Raw genomic sequence first — 18773 nt, 5'->3', positions numbered from 1 at the left:
ATCCATCACTCATTTCATGGGCCAAGAAAGGCATGGAAGAAGCCAAGTCGATCTCCAACTCCAGTATATTCAAGCATAATGTTCAAAGGTTTCTTCATGTGTGTTGATTGCACAACTACTTCTTATCTTCTCATTAATAGCTTATGACATGTTTCACAGTCTGCAACGCCCTTCCTCCCTCTTGGTTTTGATCCTTAACAAACTATTTATTGACACATGGCAACAAGACGTCCATGCATGCCTTAACTTTCATAGTTGGACAACCACCCCCATTGTCCCTTCAAGTTTATGAACACCAAGGGACAAAGTCCTCATTGATGTCTTTGTTGAACTAAACAAGAAAAAATGGGGAGGTGCCCGGTTCTCCTTATCCACATAGAAATGGTACTACATATTATATGTCTGTCCTGATTAATTAAATTCCATTTATGGATGCATCCTGTGCTTGCATGCAATTCCAAGGAAAAGAACTCAAAGCAAGATATATAAAATCTCTCACTTTTTTTCAACACCCCTTAATTAAAATCTTTCATTGAAAACTTAATTATTTTTGCAGAAGCTCCTTCCAAGTTGGGCTTGATCTTGACAAATCTAATTAATGGTTGCTTTCAAGTAGAGTTAACATGGACCTTATATCCTATCAAAGGTTTCTGGTTGCCCCAACTTGTCAGATTGCCTATCATACAGATCTATCAAACTCATCATCTGGAATATATATATATATACACATATATACATACTCGTTTTGTTTGGCATATATGCATGCATGTAAATACATATATTTTTCTGTATGGGCCATATATATATTGGTGTATATATACTCATGAATTAGCAACGCACGCGTGTAAGCACATGATGCCCGGCGGTTATTTACTGAGAGATTGAGATAAACGTGTGTCATAAATGCATGGAGATGCATGGATGCAAAGAATGTGTGGTTTTCAGCGTCTGATGGGTTTCTTGATATTCAACTCTCTTGAATGAGTCGTGTGCTGGGGACAAACTCCCCGCACCCCACACCCCTAATTTTCCTCAATAGAAGGGAGGATGGTCTTTGGTTGTAGACAAAAGGAAGGCTAACACCACAAGGCACAATTATATGGCTCTACAACCGAGAGACAAGAGACCCATCCTTTTTTGGATGGCACTACTACCCCAGTAGCTTCATCTCCTTACAAACTCTATGCATTTTGGTCAGCGTTTAATTTAACTCACCAGGCTTCCTCCGACCATCTACAGTGAAAAATATATCCTTAAAATGCAATCTATAAGAGCACTAGCCAGACAAAAGCCATAGGGTCCATCCAATGAGACCATCTATGGTCCACTCATTCTTTCTCTCTGTTCCTCCCCTAGTGCCATTTTTATTGGATTGTATATATATATATATGATCATCATCAAGTCCCAGTGCAGTAAAATTGTTGCCCCACCATTTTGCATATGTTACAGAACCTAATGCCTACATTAGCCATAGGTTATGACTCTTTGTTAAATTTCCATTGGCCTTATTGCCAACCACCAACCCAAAATGGATGAAAGACGAATATTTTACGTAGACTGTCATCTTCTTAGTTTCTAGGCTACATGTTCTCCCGTAATATTGCACTAATAGACTGAAAAGAATCCTCCTTTGAAGATTAATATATATTATTGCTAGTAGCTAAGGATGACATTTATGTTAATTAGATAATTAATTTTTGCATCTTATACTCTTTAATTAGAAACATAAAGGATTTAGTCACTAAGACAATTAAGACTAGCTAACTAGAAGAGATCAACAATTAAATAATAGATGAGATATCTCTCATCATGCTTGGCGTTTGACTCCTCTGATAAACAACATTTCCGATTTTCTCTCAAGTTTGGGCCATCCTCAAATTCATGTCATTCCCAAAGATTGGATGGTTGCCGCGAACAGCCTTGCTCTGTATGGTGTCAATTCGCATTCGTTCACCTTATTTCATCAAGGAAGGGACCTTCCTAGCTAGCTCATGAAGCAATTCCTCAAGCTTGGCTTGAGCTTTTAACCGTTGCTTTGCTTTCGCTTTTGGTTTTTTTTTATTTTTTCTTTCTTTTTCTAACTATTCATTTATCTTTTTGTTTATTTTTGTTGTTTTGCTTTGGTCTATACTCTAAACTCTTTTTGTACCTTTTTTTATTTTCAATAAAATTAGCTCTAAAAGCTCTTTCCCTAAAAAAAATTAATTAATAGATGAGAGTAGTGCTATGCATGCATATACGTATGGTAGTAGAAGAAATGTGGTGAAGTTATATTATATATATATATATATATTGTATATGGCTCATATACAAGGGTGAATGGGTAGATGTTGCCCATTGGAGGCCATTGGAGGGAGACGTGAGAAAATAAGTTGGGGGTTAAGGGGCAATGGTCCCGTGGTCCGGTACATGAATATTTTAATAAAATTATACTGGATAGAGCTTATATATATATATATATACATATATATATTCATGTAATATGTAATCCTAAATTTTCTAATAAGAGAAGCTACCACCGCCCCAAAGATATATAGTAAGCATAATATGCCAAACCTCATTAAATCTTTTGTGTTTTTGTGTGATTTTTTTTTCTTTGATCTGTGTTATATTTCTTCAACAATATATATATATATATATATATATGTATGAAGATGAGCATGCAGATTTCATCTTGTACGAACCTCCATTCTCAGAGCACCAAAGTGATGCATTTCTCACATGCCATGGCTGCCAATATTCCCAAGGGCCTACTGCATTTGTCCATATTCATGTCCAAAGCTTCACTAGAGTTGTTGTCTAGCTGTCCTATACCATAGACCCAATCACTGACACACAACAAAGAGAATCGCATAAATCTTATATGATTTTGTTTGTTTATGGTCTTGCTTTCTCCCAGCATTTTGTTTGTTCTTTGCACCACCAGGCAATTCTCATTGAGAGGTCCACATTCCACCAAGAGAAGTTTCTTTTGAGCTTACTCTCATCACAGTACCATATCTTACATTAAAAAAGAAAACCAGTACTATTGTCCATCTTAATTAAGAATCCTCCATTACTTTGATCACACACTGCTATGTGCTAGCTATATATCACACAATAACATATATATGCACCTCTCACTCAACCACAATACTAGTAACCCTAGCTCATCTAGGATGACGACCCTTGTCTGCCCATAGCTAAGAGAAATGCTCAAGTCATATGAATGGTTTCATCATATATGCAGACATTAAAGATCATACTGACATATGAATGATTCAAAGATATTCCTTCAACAATGACCAGTCGACGGAAGTGTCGCCGTACTGGTGGTCCTCATCCTAAGCCATGCATATATGCATGCACCCGGCATTAGTGTCTACTGAGCCAGACGATAAAGACACCCCACCAGCCCCAAATATCACTAGGGAAAGGCCAAAAGAGAGAGGTGATGGAGCCCTTCACAGACCATGGTGATCAATTAATATTCATCAAAGTTACAAAGATAAACAAAGTGCACTATGAAAGGCCATAGTCACACACTCACACACATCTTTTCTTTCAAGAAACCTCAAGATGGGGACATTCAAAAGTATGAACAAGATGGTGTCAATTTGGAACAATCACATCCACGCTGATGCTAGCACTGTTTGGCCTTACCATGCCTTTGGTGGGAGCTAAAATCAACAGAAAAGGATCAGAGGAGTGTCTAATATGTCTCCTCTTGATCCAAGGTCACCAGTGATTCATCAACTGTAAAATTTTATTGGCATGATGATAACAACCACTAAAGGTAGTAGACATTACGGAGCCTTTGATGGCTACCCTTGACAACCATCCATGCATGCATGCATGACCCTCTTGAAAACAACAGTGAGTAAACTTGTGTGACTCCACTCGTGCAAACTTCAGTACTTCAGAGTTCTTATAAATGTACTTTTAATCATTTGAACTCATGCCATGGATTTGCTTTTGTTTAACACGTAACTACTCTGAGAACTAATTATTTCTTCATATAAATAAATTAGACAAGGTAGCTAGTAATAGCAAGTATAAATATACTATGACTTCTTAGATGTATATTAGTATATATATATATATATATATATACATAGAATAGATATATATACTATCTAGTCTCATATATACTACACATGCAGCGTGATTATCGTGGAAAATTGATCAATGACAACCTTCCTTAGATCCCGGAGAGTACGAAGGGTGGTTTCCTGGCCACATTGACAACCATACATGGATGACACACAGGGACCACTGGCCTTAAAGGAAAAATCACAGTATAGCTAGCTAGACAACCACCAGATGCTGACCTGATTAATTAACAACTGTGTCACTCATGATCTGTAGCTCATACATAGGAACAATATATAGGTCACCTCTCAAGTATATTATTTTCCTCGCAGAAGACAGCAATATCTCTTTCTTTACTCCATTATATACAATCAATTGCATTTAAAAGAAACAAGATTTTTCAGATTTCTCCCAGTGGGGAATCCTCAATCCATGATCTCAATCCATTCTTTTGTATAAAATAGTGCACTTGTGTCTTGCTTTTATAGGATCTGACCTACTTAATTAGCTTACTAAACAATGACAGTAATAATAATTATGTCCTGACATGAGCTTGTCATGAGATGTAGCAAGCTTATAGATAAAGATCAACAAGTCAAATTACTAGACCAATATTCCTACCTGTATGATTAATGCATATATAGGTTGGGAGCTAGCTGAGCTTTAATTTCTTATGACCTTGGTTTAGTCAAAAATCCCTTCAAACACTAAAGTTTTCACGATAAGATAATGCAATTTGCACAAATAGTTATACTTTTGAAGCCTCGGAAACCTCCTAGGTAGAGCTATGACCAGGGCTCGAAGCGTTCAAAGTTATGGGGCAGGGGGTAAGTTGCATGTGATTTGAGATGGCAAACAGCTGTTAAAGTTGGATTTGCTTGCATAATATATTAGTTTAAGCTGATGGTAAGTTGTTAAACTAATGATCCTCTGAATTTTTAATCGTCCTCATATAGGATTCTTCCCCACAGTGCCGGAACATATCAACTTTAGAAGTAGATAATTATTTCCTTGTCTCCAATACTGGGAGACATAGGATAAGTGAGCCCTAATTAATCAGATTCCTCAAATTATAATTTAATAAGACATTGCAAGTTTAAAAGCAAAAGCTTATAATGAAGGTGAACTGAAAAGTTTATTAGCTTTACAGCAAGCCAAAATTGTCGGACCATATATTCCTCCCCTGACAAAAATATCAATAAATTAAACTAGATACCGCTAGTACTCTACTCATGGATCATGCCATGCATCTTTGAATTTACTAATGTCATATAAACAAAATAATGTTGATAATATATAATATACAATAATAAATTAATTACACAAATCATGAAGAGTTCATGTTCATCCTATCAAGTTAGATTTAGACTTATCCATAGATATAATGCATCAAACAAAAGTAAAGCCTAGCACACGCAACCATTAATGTGAACAAGAAAGGGAGACAGTGAAAGAGAGACGGCATAGAAAAAGATTGACAATGAGAGTGATGCTATTAAATTGGGTAATGAACAGAATTATGGGAGACAAGAGACACAATCAGGGATTTGAGGAGAGACTTACACACTAATTCTCATCTCACTCTCTCTCTCTCTCTCTCTCTCTCTCTCTCTCTGTGCAACACTCCAAATTGTCTTGTAAGTAAGGTGAATGGTCAAACTTTTATGTCTCGTGTGAGTGCATGCAGTCCCCACACACCCTCCCAAGGCTTAACATTCATGGCCCACTTCATGTGACTTTTACAATTTTGTGGCCGTGTGTGTATACTATACCCTATACAGAGGGCGAGAAGAACAAAGAGAGTGAGAGTGAGTGAGTGAGAGAGAGAGAGAGAGTGCACCAAGCACGAGAGAGCCACGTCCCCGCATTGTTGGGCTCACTCGCTTATGACTGAAAACGTGGGTCCATGCATGTGAGCAACGGTAGGATGACGTCATCTGAAGGAACAAAAGTTACAAAACATTGGCGGTCTAGTGAGGGGTTATTGTTTTTGTTTTATAAAACCAACAAATGATTTTAAATCTATACATATACTATTAAGTAGATATATAATCTAGTCCGAAAATATTTCAATGACCAATTTTATTTTTTTTCTGTTCCACTGCTTGTGGTTTGTTTTGGCGCCCCTCTTTTTTCTGTTAGGGGCTTGGCTGTATCGTTGTTTCTTTTCCTTTTGTTTTTAATAGAAGTGGTTTATCCACCTTTTCAAAAAAAAAATAAAAAAAAAAAATTATTTTTTTATAACATTAAAGTTTTTATTTATATTACTTATAATATTAATAATTAAAAAACATTAATTACACTTAATTATTTATACAATAAATTTTCATAAGACTTTTAAAATCTAAGGTATAAAATAGTTTTCATAATAGGAGTTGTTTAATTATATTATTTTATATATGATATTAACTCAAAACTCCTCACAATTTTAAAAACTCCGATGCAAAACCAGAAAGAATGCCAAGTGAATAATTAAGTATGAAACTACATCAATTACAATGATTTAATTAATTTTGGATGGAAAAAATAATATTTCTCTGATTGGATCTACACCAAAATTGATAAATATTATTGAACTATGCTTAGGTGGTCTGTAAATAGTACTAATAAGTAATATTACAAGAGTAAAATTTTAAATAATCGTCTCTTTACACAGTTTGTGATGAGTTAATATTAAACTATCACTGAAAATTATTCACTATACTTTACCACTACTTTTAAAAAAAAAAAAAATTGAATGAACCATCAACGTATTGAAAAAAAAAAGGTACAACTCAAACGCCACTTCACCGGGGCATTTTATTTGTTGAACTCTTTTTCTTGTTTTTTCTTAAAACCTACACATGCAATTATAGACATAAGTTTAGCATGGGTAGCTAGCTAGCTAGCTAACCAGTAAGGAGAATGAAACATAACAAGAAGTGGGTGAGTTTGGACTAGTATTAGGAATGAAAAAGATAGATAAGGGTGCATGGCTATAAAACAATGGAGCCGTGCAATCAGTGTGGGTAGAAGAAGTTGAGGAAAAGTTGGCAAAAAAAATAAAGGAAAGTGGACACTTGTGGCCAAAGTTTGTATAGGCTTGTCAACCTTTTTGCCCCTCCTCTATACTTTTTACAAACATATATAGGACACTCTTTTACACACAAACTCTTATTTCTCATTTCTCATTTTTCTAGTTGGCCGATTGGACAGTTCAGTATATATGATCTGCAATATCCATGTGAGGATGCTTTCCGAGTGGTGTCCTTTGGAGTTGTATATCCATGGAGTCCATACCTAATGAATCAACAACTAATATTTGCTCCTAGTTAAAGCTTTTTCCATATATCTATGCATGCATGCAAAGACTTAAGGTTTTGAGCAGTGCCATCACTTTTTCTCTTTTTTGCTACAACACTTATTGTGTGCTGTTCTCCATCTTATGGAAGGCATCAACTCACACTAACATTGTGTTTCTCATACCATATTGGTGTATACTTGTAAAATTTTCTTGTCCCCTGGCGTTGTTCATCATCTTTTGGCTCTTCTCATTTGAAGCAAAGGTAGATCGATCCACATGGCTTTCTTGTGCTCAAGTCACATGATATTGCATGCATATATAGCTAATATATAATGTTCTTCATACTTTAAAAGATAATCACATTTGCTTTTCTCTTTTATATTGCTTATTCTTAGATAGAAAGAAACTCAAAGTGGATTTAAAAAATAAGAAACCACTAGAACAAATCCTAAGAATGTTTTTCCCTTGTAATGCATATGTATCTTATTGAATTCATTATTTTATGAGAGAAAATCAAAAATTGTTTGACTTTATAGAGTTTCTAATTAATTCCAACTCTCACGAGTTACCAATCATAAAACACTAAAAATCCATTTCTCATCCCCCAAAGGATAACACGTTCTCCAGAAAGGCCACTGGAGACTGCCAATCGTCGGTAAAAAGTATTTTAAAGTTGTATAACGTTTACCGGGAACAGAGCCCGTTGCCTGAACTTTTACCGACACCCACAGTACAAGCACCCATGCACCCGGTCGACCTCACGGCGGATCCACAGGGAAATGCCGGTAAAATCCCCAACCCACCCTTTTGCTTCCTTCCGTTAAACACCACGCTCCTTTTTTTTTTTTAATAATTTTTTATTACTATTTTTGTACTGCAATCAAATCAAAACAAAGTTCCATACCATTTATCCAAAAACAATTCAATAAAACTTACCAATTTAAACTCATATAAGTTTCCAGTGTCTATAGTAATTTACAAAAAAATAATAATAATTTTCAATTTTTGCGCTGTATGGTTTGAACTTTGGAGCATGAGTGGGATACAAAAGGCCACTTTTCCTGTCTATATAAACACCCTCATTGCTTTCTCACAAACCATTCACAACAAACTAGCACACAACCCATTACTACTGCTAGCTGCTGCTGTTGTTACTGCTACTATTGTTTCGGTTCTCCTTTTGTACACCATGCCGGCAGCTCCCAAGACCACCACCATCCCCAACGAGCACAAGAAACCACTTGAGTTCATTGAAGACGTGACAACCAATGCCGGTGAGGTCCAAAACAGTGTGCTTTCAGAGATCCTGAAGCAAAACTCCAAGACCGAGTACTTGCACCGGCATGGCTTGAACGGTGCAGGCGATGACATCGCCTCCTTCAAAAAGTTCATGCCCATGGTCAAATACGAAGATCTCCAGCCTGACATCCTTCGCATCGCCAACGGTGACAAGTCTCCCATCCTCTGCAGCCTTCCCATCTCCGAGTTCCTGACAAGGTATGATCTCTTTTTTCACAATTATGTATAAATATATAATATAACTAATTAAGAGATCGGTCTAAATATACCATACCATATATGTTGATCAATGCATATTAAGATGTTGAAATTTATGTATATGCAGCTCTGGCACGTCTGGTGGAGAAAGGAAGCTGATGCCGACTATTGACGACGAGCTTGATCGGCGGTCACTGCTTTACAGCCTCTTGATGCCGGTGATGAACCAATACGTGCCGGGGCTGGACAAAGGCAAAGGAATGTACTTGTTGTTTGTGAAGTCAGAGGCGAGGACTCCTGGAGGACTGGTTGCTCGTCCAGTGCTCACTAGCTACTACAAGAGCCGGCATTTCATTGAACGCCCCTTTGATCCTTACAACGTTTACACCAGCCCCAACGAGGCTATTCTTTGCTCTGACTCTTATCAATCCATGTATGCTCAGCTGCTTTGTGGATTGCTTGAGAACTCTCTTGTTCTTCGAGTTGGTGCTGTGTTTGCTTCAGGTTTCATTAGAGCCATACATTTCCTTGAAAAGAACTGGCCACGTCTGTCACATGACATCCTTACAGGCACATTAGACGCCGAGATCACTGACAGTGCCGTGAGGGAGGCTGTGATGAAGGTGCTCAAGCCGAACCCAAGCCTCGCTAGTTTCATTGAAACTGAGTGCAGGAAGGAATCTTGGCAGGGAATCATTCTTCGCCTTTGGCCTAATACTAAGTACGTTGACGTGATTGTCACCGGAGCTATGTCACAGTACATACCAACCCTAGACTTTTACAGTGGTGGCCTCCCCTTGGCCTGCACCATGTATGCTTCTTCTGAGTGTTACTTTGGTCTTAATCTTAACCCAATGAGAAAGCCTAGTGAGGTCTCCTACACTCTCATTCCCACTATGGGCTACTTTGAGTTCCTTCCCGTCAATCACAGAAACAACTCCAACGATGAGACTCTAGACCATCATGACCTGGTGGATCTTGTAGACGTGAAGCTTGGCCAGGAATATGAGCTTGTTGTCACCACCTATGCCGGTAATTCCATATAATAGTTTTAATCACATCATTCTTCTTAAAAGTTTGATGTTTGGTATATGTAAATATATGTTGGTTCATTGTGTTGATACATATATATATATATATATATGTATAGGTTTATATCGGTATCGAGTTGGTGACGTGCTTAGGGTTGCCGGATTCAAGAATAAGGCACCACAATTCAACTTCGTTCGTCGGAAGAACGTGGCATTGAGCATAGATTCAGATAAGACCGATGAAGTAGAGCTCCATGCGGCAGTGAAGAACGCTGTGAACCACCTTGAGCCATTTGGAGCAACTCTGTTTGAATACACTAGTTATGCAAACACAACCACAATCCCAGGGCACTATGTCTTGTACTGGGAGCTCCGGCTTGGTTCCAGAGCAATCCCTCCTTCTGTCTTTGAGGATTGCTGCCTTGCTATTGAGGAATCACTCAACAGTGTGTACCGTCAGGGAAGGACGGCAGATGGATCCATAGGACCATTGGAGCTTAAGATTGTTGAAGATGGGACCTTTGATAAGTTGATGGACTATGCCTTGAGTCAAGGGGCATCCATTAACCAGTACAAGGCTCCTCGTTGTGTGAAGTCTGAACCTGTTGTTCAACTTCTGGACGCAAAGGTGTTGTCAAACTACTTCAGCCCAAAGTGTCCTAAATGGGTTCCTGGGCACAAGCAATGGTTGAAGGACAATTAGAAAGTAGCAATGACAATAACTGTGGAGAAACTGGAATTGGTTCTCTCTTGGTCTTAATGAGCTCCTCCTTTTATTATTGTACGTGTTGCTACGTTTAAATTGGTTTTTTCTTGGTCTAGTTTTGGTATGATAATTAGGTCTTGATCTAAAACTGTGTAAAAACATTTCATCCTACTCATGAAGTAAGCCATTTTCCAAATATTTTCCTTTCTTGTTTTAAAGTAGTACTCTTTCTAGCTACTTCGATTCATCTAGTTTTGAGTGGTTTATGAAATTGTGGATGGTATAGTAGTAATGCTCACCAAACCCTCATGGGTTGTCCAAGAAACAGCCATGGTGGACTTCAGCTCCATTTAAAAATTTCTTAAGTTTGATAGGCAAAGAGAGTTGCCTAACTAATATTACAATAACAGGTGTAGCACATGACTACAATATCAACCACAATAAAACCAAAACAAAGATGTATTTTTTTATTTGCAACGCTAGTTCAGGTATATGCCACCTTTTTTTTTTCTACTCTTGATCTGTACTTTGGAGAGGGGTTTAAAAAAATGTTAGCATAAATATAATATATAAACAAAGACAAGATTAAGCAGATCATTACACTAGAAAACAAGAACAAGCTAAAGAAGTCTTTGAGAAACATGAGCAAATCAACTACTAATTAAAACTATGAAACATTGATCAACATATATATTTATCCTGGGAAAAAGATATACATATATGTTAAATCTAAAAAATTAAGAAGACGAAGGTGATTTGAGTCTCCAGAATTCAATATCACATGCATCTCTCCTTTTAATGTCCTGCATCTATTCCAAAGTAAGGAAAACATATTCTTGGTGAGCACTGTCATGTCTGGATAAGATGTGGAGCTGTTGCAGAAGAGATGTTTGTGTGTGTTATCAGACAAAGTTTTCAGAGAATCAATTCATTCCCCTCCCCCTCTTTTTTTAATACATAAAAAAAAGATAACTTAAATAAATACTAGTTTGAAGAAACAAATCTAGATCTCTAATTCTGAAAATAACACATATGAAACAAAATTAAAAAACAGATGGAAAAGCAAAGATTAAAATAACAAGAAAGGGTTGGGCAACCTTCACGTGAAGGCCGTAGGCTTGTCGTGAATCAGTTGACCTTCATGCACGTGCGGAGTGTTTGACTGTCCAAGTGAGGAGAATATCCATCGTGTCGTTTTCACCCTGGCCCACACGTGCCGAACATACACGTTGGGTGTCGCGCCATTTATGGTTGGAGGTGGACGCCAAGACAGGGCCCAAGAGTGGTTGGTTGGGCTTGGGCTTTGCTTGTTCTCTTGTTCCCTCTTCAGCGTGCCAATCACGTGAACCATTTTTATTTCTTCTCCTACGTGTGACTGTAGGAGAACTGCTTGCATAGCATGCATGCATGCATGCATGCATGAATAAGGTCTCACCTTACTTGTATTATATATATAATATGTACATATATATCTTAAACGAATTAAGGCAACATGCTTTTGTTTTTTTCTTCTATTTCATTTCAATCTATATCCAAGTCTCAATCTCTCTTTTATTCTTTTACTTGTTTTGCTGCTTGGAGAACCCAACTCAAAAAGATTTGCAAACATTGAATGGTTGGTTGGTGATTAATAATGAAGATATATCATCCATTAGAGGGTATTAGATGCTGAGGTACAACCCATGCATTTTCAATGCTAGATTGCACTTCAGTCATGATATCATCATATACATTGATACCTAAAAAACATTCTCTTTTAAAAGCAAGGTGTAAGTTATTGGAAGAACAATAAAAGATTTAGATAAGAAAGAATTCAGCATCTTAATTAAATCATGAGCTTTAAGCTGCGTCACATTTTCAAAGTTTCTTGCTTTTGCAATCACTTCACCAAATGCAAATCCTAAAGTAATGGTTTAACTTTCATTGTGCCCCATCTAAATTGATCTTTAGCAAATTTAGGGACCTTATTTTATGTTATGAGAGAAGCTTAAATCATGTCACTAAAAGTACATTATTCTGAGAGAATTTCTTTTTCTCATATGGCCTATGGCCCCTTTTTATAACCTATTAATAGTTTATGAGAAGCTTATTAGATTTGTTTGTGACTCCAAATAACTAATGATCAACCAATTAATGGTTACATCACAAGACAGATATGAATGCATGGAGAGGCATTAGAGTGATACATGCATGCACCACTCTTTATGAGAGTACTGATAAAAGGCTTAATGGCCACACTTGTCTCCATGTAATTAAACAAAAGACAAAACCAAAGCAATACATTCTCTAAACTTCTAAGGCAAATAAAAAACATTAGGTTTCTAGAAAACAGAAAACAAACGAAAAATCAAATTGGCAAAAGAAATTTTATAATTTTTGGAGTATAGAGATTGTTTTGATTAAATATTTAAATCTTGATCAAAGCTAGGTAATGATACAAATGGGCTGAGCCCAATCTTATTGAAAGTTGCCTATACAAAAAGGCCTTGTGCCATAATCGAATTTGGCCTCTGTATTAATAGTATATATATGGGCTTCTTGTCAGACCTCTATATTAATAATTTTTATTTTGATAATTAATAAGTTAGGAACTTTCTAATTACAATTCACCACATCGTCTTTTGACCATTGGCCGTTGTACCACATTTAGCGGACTGTTGTTCTTTTTCGGTTTGCTTTCTCTTTTATTTTAATTGAAATAATTTATCTATTTTTTCAAAAAAAAAAATCCATCACATCCACATGAGAAAAATATTAATTTTTTCTCTTGTAAAGTGAGAGGTTAAAGAATCAACAAATTCTTACAATATTGGTTGAGATAAGTGGTTTGTCCATCTTATAATAAACATATATATATATATATAAATTCTTATTTAGTTATTTATTAGCTACAGTGTTATGTTGTTGTAGTAAAATAAAAAAAATAATTAAAATTGCCCTCAATTCTTCATTTTTGACAATTATAATTTTTTTAATTATATTTTTTTCCCAGTGAAAATGAATAAATCACAACTTAAATTAAAAAAAAAAAGACTACATCCATTAAAGATGAAAAAGAAGTACATTAAATAATAAAAATAAAAAAATAAATACGATTAGGTAATTGGATAACTGGATTTACATCCTCGCTTGAAGCGTTAGGCGTTCATGCAAAGGCGGTAATAGAGGCCTTACACAGTCAAGACTCCTCTCAATCGGTGCTCTTCTAGTTCAGTTTTTTAATTACAATCTAGTGTAAATTACTTATTAAATGGTTTTTAAATGGAAAAATAATAGGTTTATTTTGTGGAAGTGAAATGAACGGCCAGGATTACATTGATCAAACCCAGTGAAAAATATCTCATTCCCAAATATAAATATCGAGGCTTCTTCCAAACGTTATCTGGGTCCTTCTTCTCGAGTTCTTCTAATGGCGTCGATAAGCCAAGCCCCCTCCTCTTCCGTCGTCTGCCGGATTTCTAGGTCTTCATTTCCATCCTCGATGATTCCTCGGGCTTCCGTTGCTCCTCCAATGCTTCCGAATCTCACAGCTCAGCTCTCGTCTCACCGTGCTATGGTTGTTCGGCGGAGGAACAGGGTTTCTGGGGTTAGAGCTATGGCGACTGATGGAGAGTACTCATCGAGGAGGAGCAGCAGTAGCGAACCGAGGGAGACGATCTTGCTTCCTGGATGTGATTATAACCACTGGCTTATTGTGATGGAGTTCCCCAAGGATCCGGCTCCGACTCGAGAGCAGATGATTGAGACCTATCTCAATACCCTCGCCACAGTGCTTGGGAGGTAAACATTTAGACAATCAAAATTTAATTTTTGCTCTTTTTCTTCAATTTATGGGAAAGCATAGGTTTAGTGATGTTTTCGTCGAGAAATTAATCATATCTGTGTTTTGAGTGTCTGATTTCTACTTTGCCTGAGTGCTTAAGATAAGAAATGCATTTAATCTACCTTTTTTTTTTCCCTGAGAAATTGCTAGTGGAATAACGCCCTATGGCATTCATGTTAGATGGCTTGTATGTTTATCTGTTTGAGATTCTCAATTGAGGATTAATTGTTCATTGTATTTGATGAATTGTTTGCTGGCATGCTCCTTATCGCAAGGAAATGGATTTAGATTAATGATGGCAATTGTAGAAATTGAAATGGACCAAGTTTCTGTAAATGTTGATTTATTGTCTACATATGGCACACATTTTGATGGATTCTTTTGCAAATCTTTTTTAATACATTTGAAATACTTACATACCGTCCACATGGATAAAAACCATATATGTGTTCTTGTGTGTTTGTACATTCTTTAGTTCTTTTAATAATTTAGTCCTAGTGTTAGTACATTAAAATTTGCATATAGAATGACATCTTCTTTGTCACTGATCGGCACCGCTGATTGATTCTGATGAATGAGAGAATGATGCATGTACTATCTCTATTAGTTTTGGTATGCTTTTACTGCTTGTGTAACTCCAGTCTTCCTCATGATTCCATTTATTACTCTGAAGCAGCAGCTTTTGTTCTTTCATAACCATGGTTGTGGACATTATGAACTATATTTGAATGTGGTGATGATTATTGGTACATGTTGGGGTAATTTTAGGATCGCATTCAGCAATAACTTTTGCAAGATAAATAAGGAAGTGGATGGTGTTGAAGTGCATACATGTAAATTTTTTCTTTATTCTTTCTTGGTTTTTAGTCAAATTTATATCTTTCTATGGTTCCTGTGATCCATAGAACATGGTAAAAGATGCATGTGAAATGAGTTTTGATCACTTTTTTCATAGCCCTATAACATCGTTTTCTTTGGTTTATTAGCTAGACAGTTCCATTTGGAATCTGATTTTTGGATAATAAGACATCATAAGATATTAACTATAACATGTTAAGATACCACCAATACTAACCCCTCCATTTGATTCAGCCAGCAATGCAATCAACTCGATTTCTATCATATGTTCTGTGATCCCTTATCTGATTAAAAATTTTAGTAGTTAATTGAAGCATCAATTATGTAAAAGAAATACAGGAATAATGATCAGTTGATAGAGTGTGGCAATATCCTTCATGCTGTTCTAGTTAATCAGTTTTTATCACATTGCAGATTCAGTTCTTATTTCTTGTGTATCCCCTGCAGCATGGAAGAAGCCAAGAAGAACATGTATGCCTTCAGTACCACCACCTATACTGGCTTCCAATGCACTGTATCTGAAGAGACATCAGAGAAATTCAAGGGTAAGCTCAAACTTTTGACAATCAAGTTTCTTAATCTTTCGAGCTATATGTTTTACTTATTTTTGTGATTGATTTTGCAAATTTCTTTTCTGTAGGTTTACCAGGTGTTCTCTGGGTACTGCCCGATTCCTATATTGATGTAAAGAACAAGGATTATGGAGGTCAAGCTTCTAAATCATAAACCTTCACATTCATGCTGAATTTTTATCATAATTATTGATGTGAGGTATTATATGTTCAGGTGATAAATATATCAATGGGGAAATAATACCTTGCAAATACCCTACCTATCAACCTAAACAACGTACTTCGAAATATGAGAGCAGAAGGTATGAAAGACGCCGAGACGGCCCTCCGCAGGAGCGGAGAAGACCAAGACAAGAAACTCAACCCAAGCCAGCATCCTAATTGGTAAAACAATAAATAAAAATAAAAAAACCTAAGTACGTTCTTTAAACATTTGACATTGTTTCTCATTTCAGGTCGAATGTTTACTGTGTTTGTTTCAGGCCACTTGATGCCATCCAGGAAGGGATCAAACTTTATGTCCAAGTCTAAGTTGGGATTAGTTAATGTGGTCTGAGTGGCAGTCTTAAATGGATGTTTATATCTGATCTAATTTTGGATGCGATATTTATGAGTAGTGAGGACCATTGTTCCTTTGATGCTATTCTATGTAATGAAAACGGTGTCTCTATTGTTTCATTAAAGGATTAAAGGATTCAATGATTGGTGTTTAACAGAGGAAGAGTTGGAGAATCTTCCACCTTTAAACCAAAAGAGCACCCAAAGCTTGAGGTTAGGATGTTCTACTAATTTTTGGCCTCTTAGGTACTTTTTTTTAATTAAATAGTTTATTCTCTTATCACATGATTAATTGAGCAGTCTCATCAACTTGCCTTCTTATTCCCTATTTGGATGTGAATTTTAACATTTCTTTTGTCCAGATTAGCATCATCTCTTTTATATGCTTGTATTATATTATTCCCTTGTCATTGTTACGAAATCAGCAGTTTTTTTATTTTTTTTGAAAAAAAACAAAATATATATATTAAATGACCATTGATAATGGGTCAAGACAACATGATTAAATCAACCCGTAAATTCTTAAGAGACATCTCATTTTGTCATATCAACAGCAAGTCTTTTTGTTTGTTATTGATTAAATAAAAATAATAATAATAATTTAATCTTCTTTTCCAGAAGTATATATATATTTTAATTAATTGCGCTAGAATGAATCATTTAAAAGAAAAATAAAATTATAGGAAAGTTAATTAATCATCATAATTAATTAACTAATATATAGAAAAGGGCAATTCGGTCTTTTTACGATGACAAAAGCCCACAGGCTAAAACCCCAACCTTTTTTTCTCCTTTCTTGCTCGGTAACCTCCAAAAACATGGTTCTGAGTCGCCTGACGATCCTCTTAATCCTCACCGTCCTCGCAAAGATCTCATGCGCCTCGTCGGCCTCCTCCTCCTCCGGCTCCATCCACGATCTCCTCCGTAGCCATGGCCTACCCGGCGGCCTCCTCCCTAAGTCGGTAGATTCCTTCGTCATGGATCCGGCCACTGGTTTATTGGAAGCCACGCTCGACAGCCCTTGCTATGCTAAGTACGACGGCCTTGTTTACTTTGATCGCGTCGTTCGGGGGAACCTCAGCTTTGGTGAGCTGAGAGGCGTCGTTGGGCTCTCTCAGGAGGAGCTCTTCCTATGGTTGCCGGTGAAGGAGATTAGGGTTTCGGATCCGGGATCTGGGGTTATTCTCTTTGATATCGGTATGGCTCACAAGCAGCTGTCGATGTCGTTGTTTGAGGAGCCTCCGGATTGCCGGCCGGACGGGACTTTGATTTTAGGGGGCGGTCAAGGTTGGTTTGCCGTCTAAAGTTGCGATTTTGATTGTTGGTTTCGCTGAAAGTTTGATTTTCATTGATGGCCGTAGGAGATTTGATTTTTGATTTTTGATTTGGAAAAAGAAAAAAAGGTCTTCTTTTGCTGCGTGTTCATGATGTATGATTTGAGAATTGATGTGTGGTTGAGTTCAAAATTGTGATTTTTTTTTAATGATTTTTTGTGTCTATTGAATTTGATGTCTGTGGATCTGTGTGGCTGGATTGTTCTTTTGAAGAAAAATAAACCGTTGTTTTTCTTTGATATTCCCTGATTTTATGATTGTGGAACAGGGCAATTGAATTCACTTGATGGGAATCTGATGGGATTTTTGTGTATAACTTTAACTGTTGTATTTATTGGTTGGAAGTGTTTACTTATGTCTGCTTTTTCACCGGCAATGAAGAAGAAAAAGCTTCTGCTTTTGCTAGTTTTGATTTGGTTCTCAGGTAATTGTTTGTGTTCTGTTATGCTGGTCATGAACTTCATCTTCACAGTGATTCCATTAAAAAATTGACAGTGGTATCCACTAAAGAATTTTGATGCTCCAGTCCTTCCTTTAATCCTTGTCGTCAAGCAATTAAAAATTTCAGACACTTTACCGTTTCATAGTGTACCTTCCCCTCTTCTTTTGAATGAAAATATTTTTTTCATATACTTGGGAATCATAAAATCAGATTCTGTAAACATTATTTGTGGTTCCCAGGATTTCTTTCTTTTCACTCTTCCTCTGGTAGTGTGTATAGTGTGTAGTGTGTAGTGTCTTTTTGACACTGCAAGTGTGTCAGACCCTTTCTTCAGTCACTTTGGAATCTTTTTATGTTTTCTCCTCCTCTTCTTCCCATGTTGACTAACTCAGACATCTCTTTATTTTGCAGGCGTTCTGAGCAGCAAAGAGAAAGCATCTCAGTACTAGGTGTGCAAAAGTTTACAACCCAAATGTAATAGCTCTTCATCATTGTAATTGGCCTTCTTAGATGCATTATTATATATCAATCAACCAAACATTTCAACTCATCCATCCTTCCTAACTCTATCTGTTCTTTATTATATAGTATAAGGGA

The 18773-nt window shown here is 36.5% G+C and overlaps 3 protein-coding genes across 5 annotated transcripts; all 3 read left to right on the top strand.

Annotated features, from left to right (window-relative positions):
• The first annotated feature begins 8378 nt into the window (after nucleotides 1-8378).
• LOC120267889 (indole-3-acetic acid-amido synthetase GH3.6-like) lies at nucleotides 8379-10787 on the top strand. The gene is made up of 3 exons (XM_039275568.1): nucleotides 8379-8852; nucleotides 8980-9884; nucleotides 10003-10787. Exons 1-3 carry the CDS (start codon nucleotides 8389-8391, stop codon nucleotides 10584-10586), a joined length of 1953 nt encoding a protein of 650 aa, XP_039131502.1. The 5' UTR covers nucleotides 8379-8388; the 3' UTR covers nucleotides 10587-10787.
• Nucleotides 10788-13978: 3191 nt separating this feature from the next.
• LOC120266474 (DAG protein, chloroplastic) lies at nucleotides 13979-16555 on the top strand. 3 transcript variants are annotated; one of them, XM_039274107.1, is made up of 5 exons: nucleotides 13979-14369; nucleotides 15718-15815; nucleotides 15911-15976; nucleotides 16057-16226; nucleotides 16325-16555. In XM_039274107.1, the coding sequence occupies exons 1-4, from the start codon at nucleotides 13999-14001 to the stop codon at nucleotides 16221-16223; spliced, it is 702 nt and encodes a 233-aa protein (XP_039130041.1). In that variant the 5' UTR covers nucleotides 13979-13998; the 3' UTR covers nucleotides 16224-16226; nucleotides 16325-16555. The 3 variants fall into 3 exon arrangements, with proteins under 3 accessions (XP_039130041.1, XP_039130039.1, XP_039130040.1); XM_039274105.1 differs by having other exon boundaries at nucleotides 15685-15815; XM_039274106.1 differs by having other exon boundaries at nucleotides 15685-15815; nucleotides 16298-16555.
• A 640-nt stretch (nucleotides 16556-17195) lies between these two features.
• LOC120267575 lies at nucleotides 17196-18726 on the top strand. Its single transcript, XM_039275254.1, has 2 exons — nucleotides 17196-17687; nucleotides 18588-18726. The coding sequence occupies exons 1-2, from the start codon at nucleotides 17219-17221 to the stop codon at nucleotides 18623-18625; spliced, it is 507 nt and encodes a 168-aa protein (XP_039131188.1). The 5' UTR covers nucleotides 17196-17218; the 3' UTR covers nucleotides 18626-18726.
• Nucleotides 18727-18773: the final 47 nt, after the last annotated feature.

This window comes from Dioscorea cayenensis, chromosome 8, assembly GCF_009730915.1.
Source record: "Dioscorea cayenensis subsp. rotundata cultivar TDr96_F1 chromosome 8, TDr96_F1_v2_PseudoChromosome.rev07_lg8_w22 25.fasta, whole genome shotgun sequence".
In the NCBI taxonomy this organism is placed as follows: Eukaryota; Viridiplantae; Streptophyta; class Magnoliopsida; order Dioscoreales; family Dioscoreaceae; genus Dioscorea; species Dioscorea cayenensis.
Note: the sequence above shows the minus strand (reverse complement) of the source record. Positions and strands in the feature narration are given on the sequence as shown.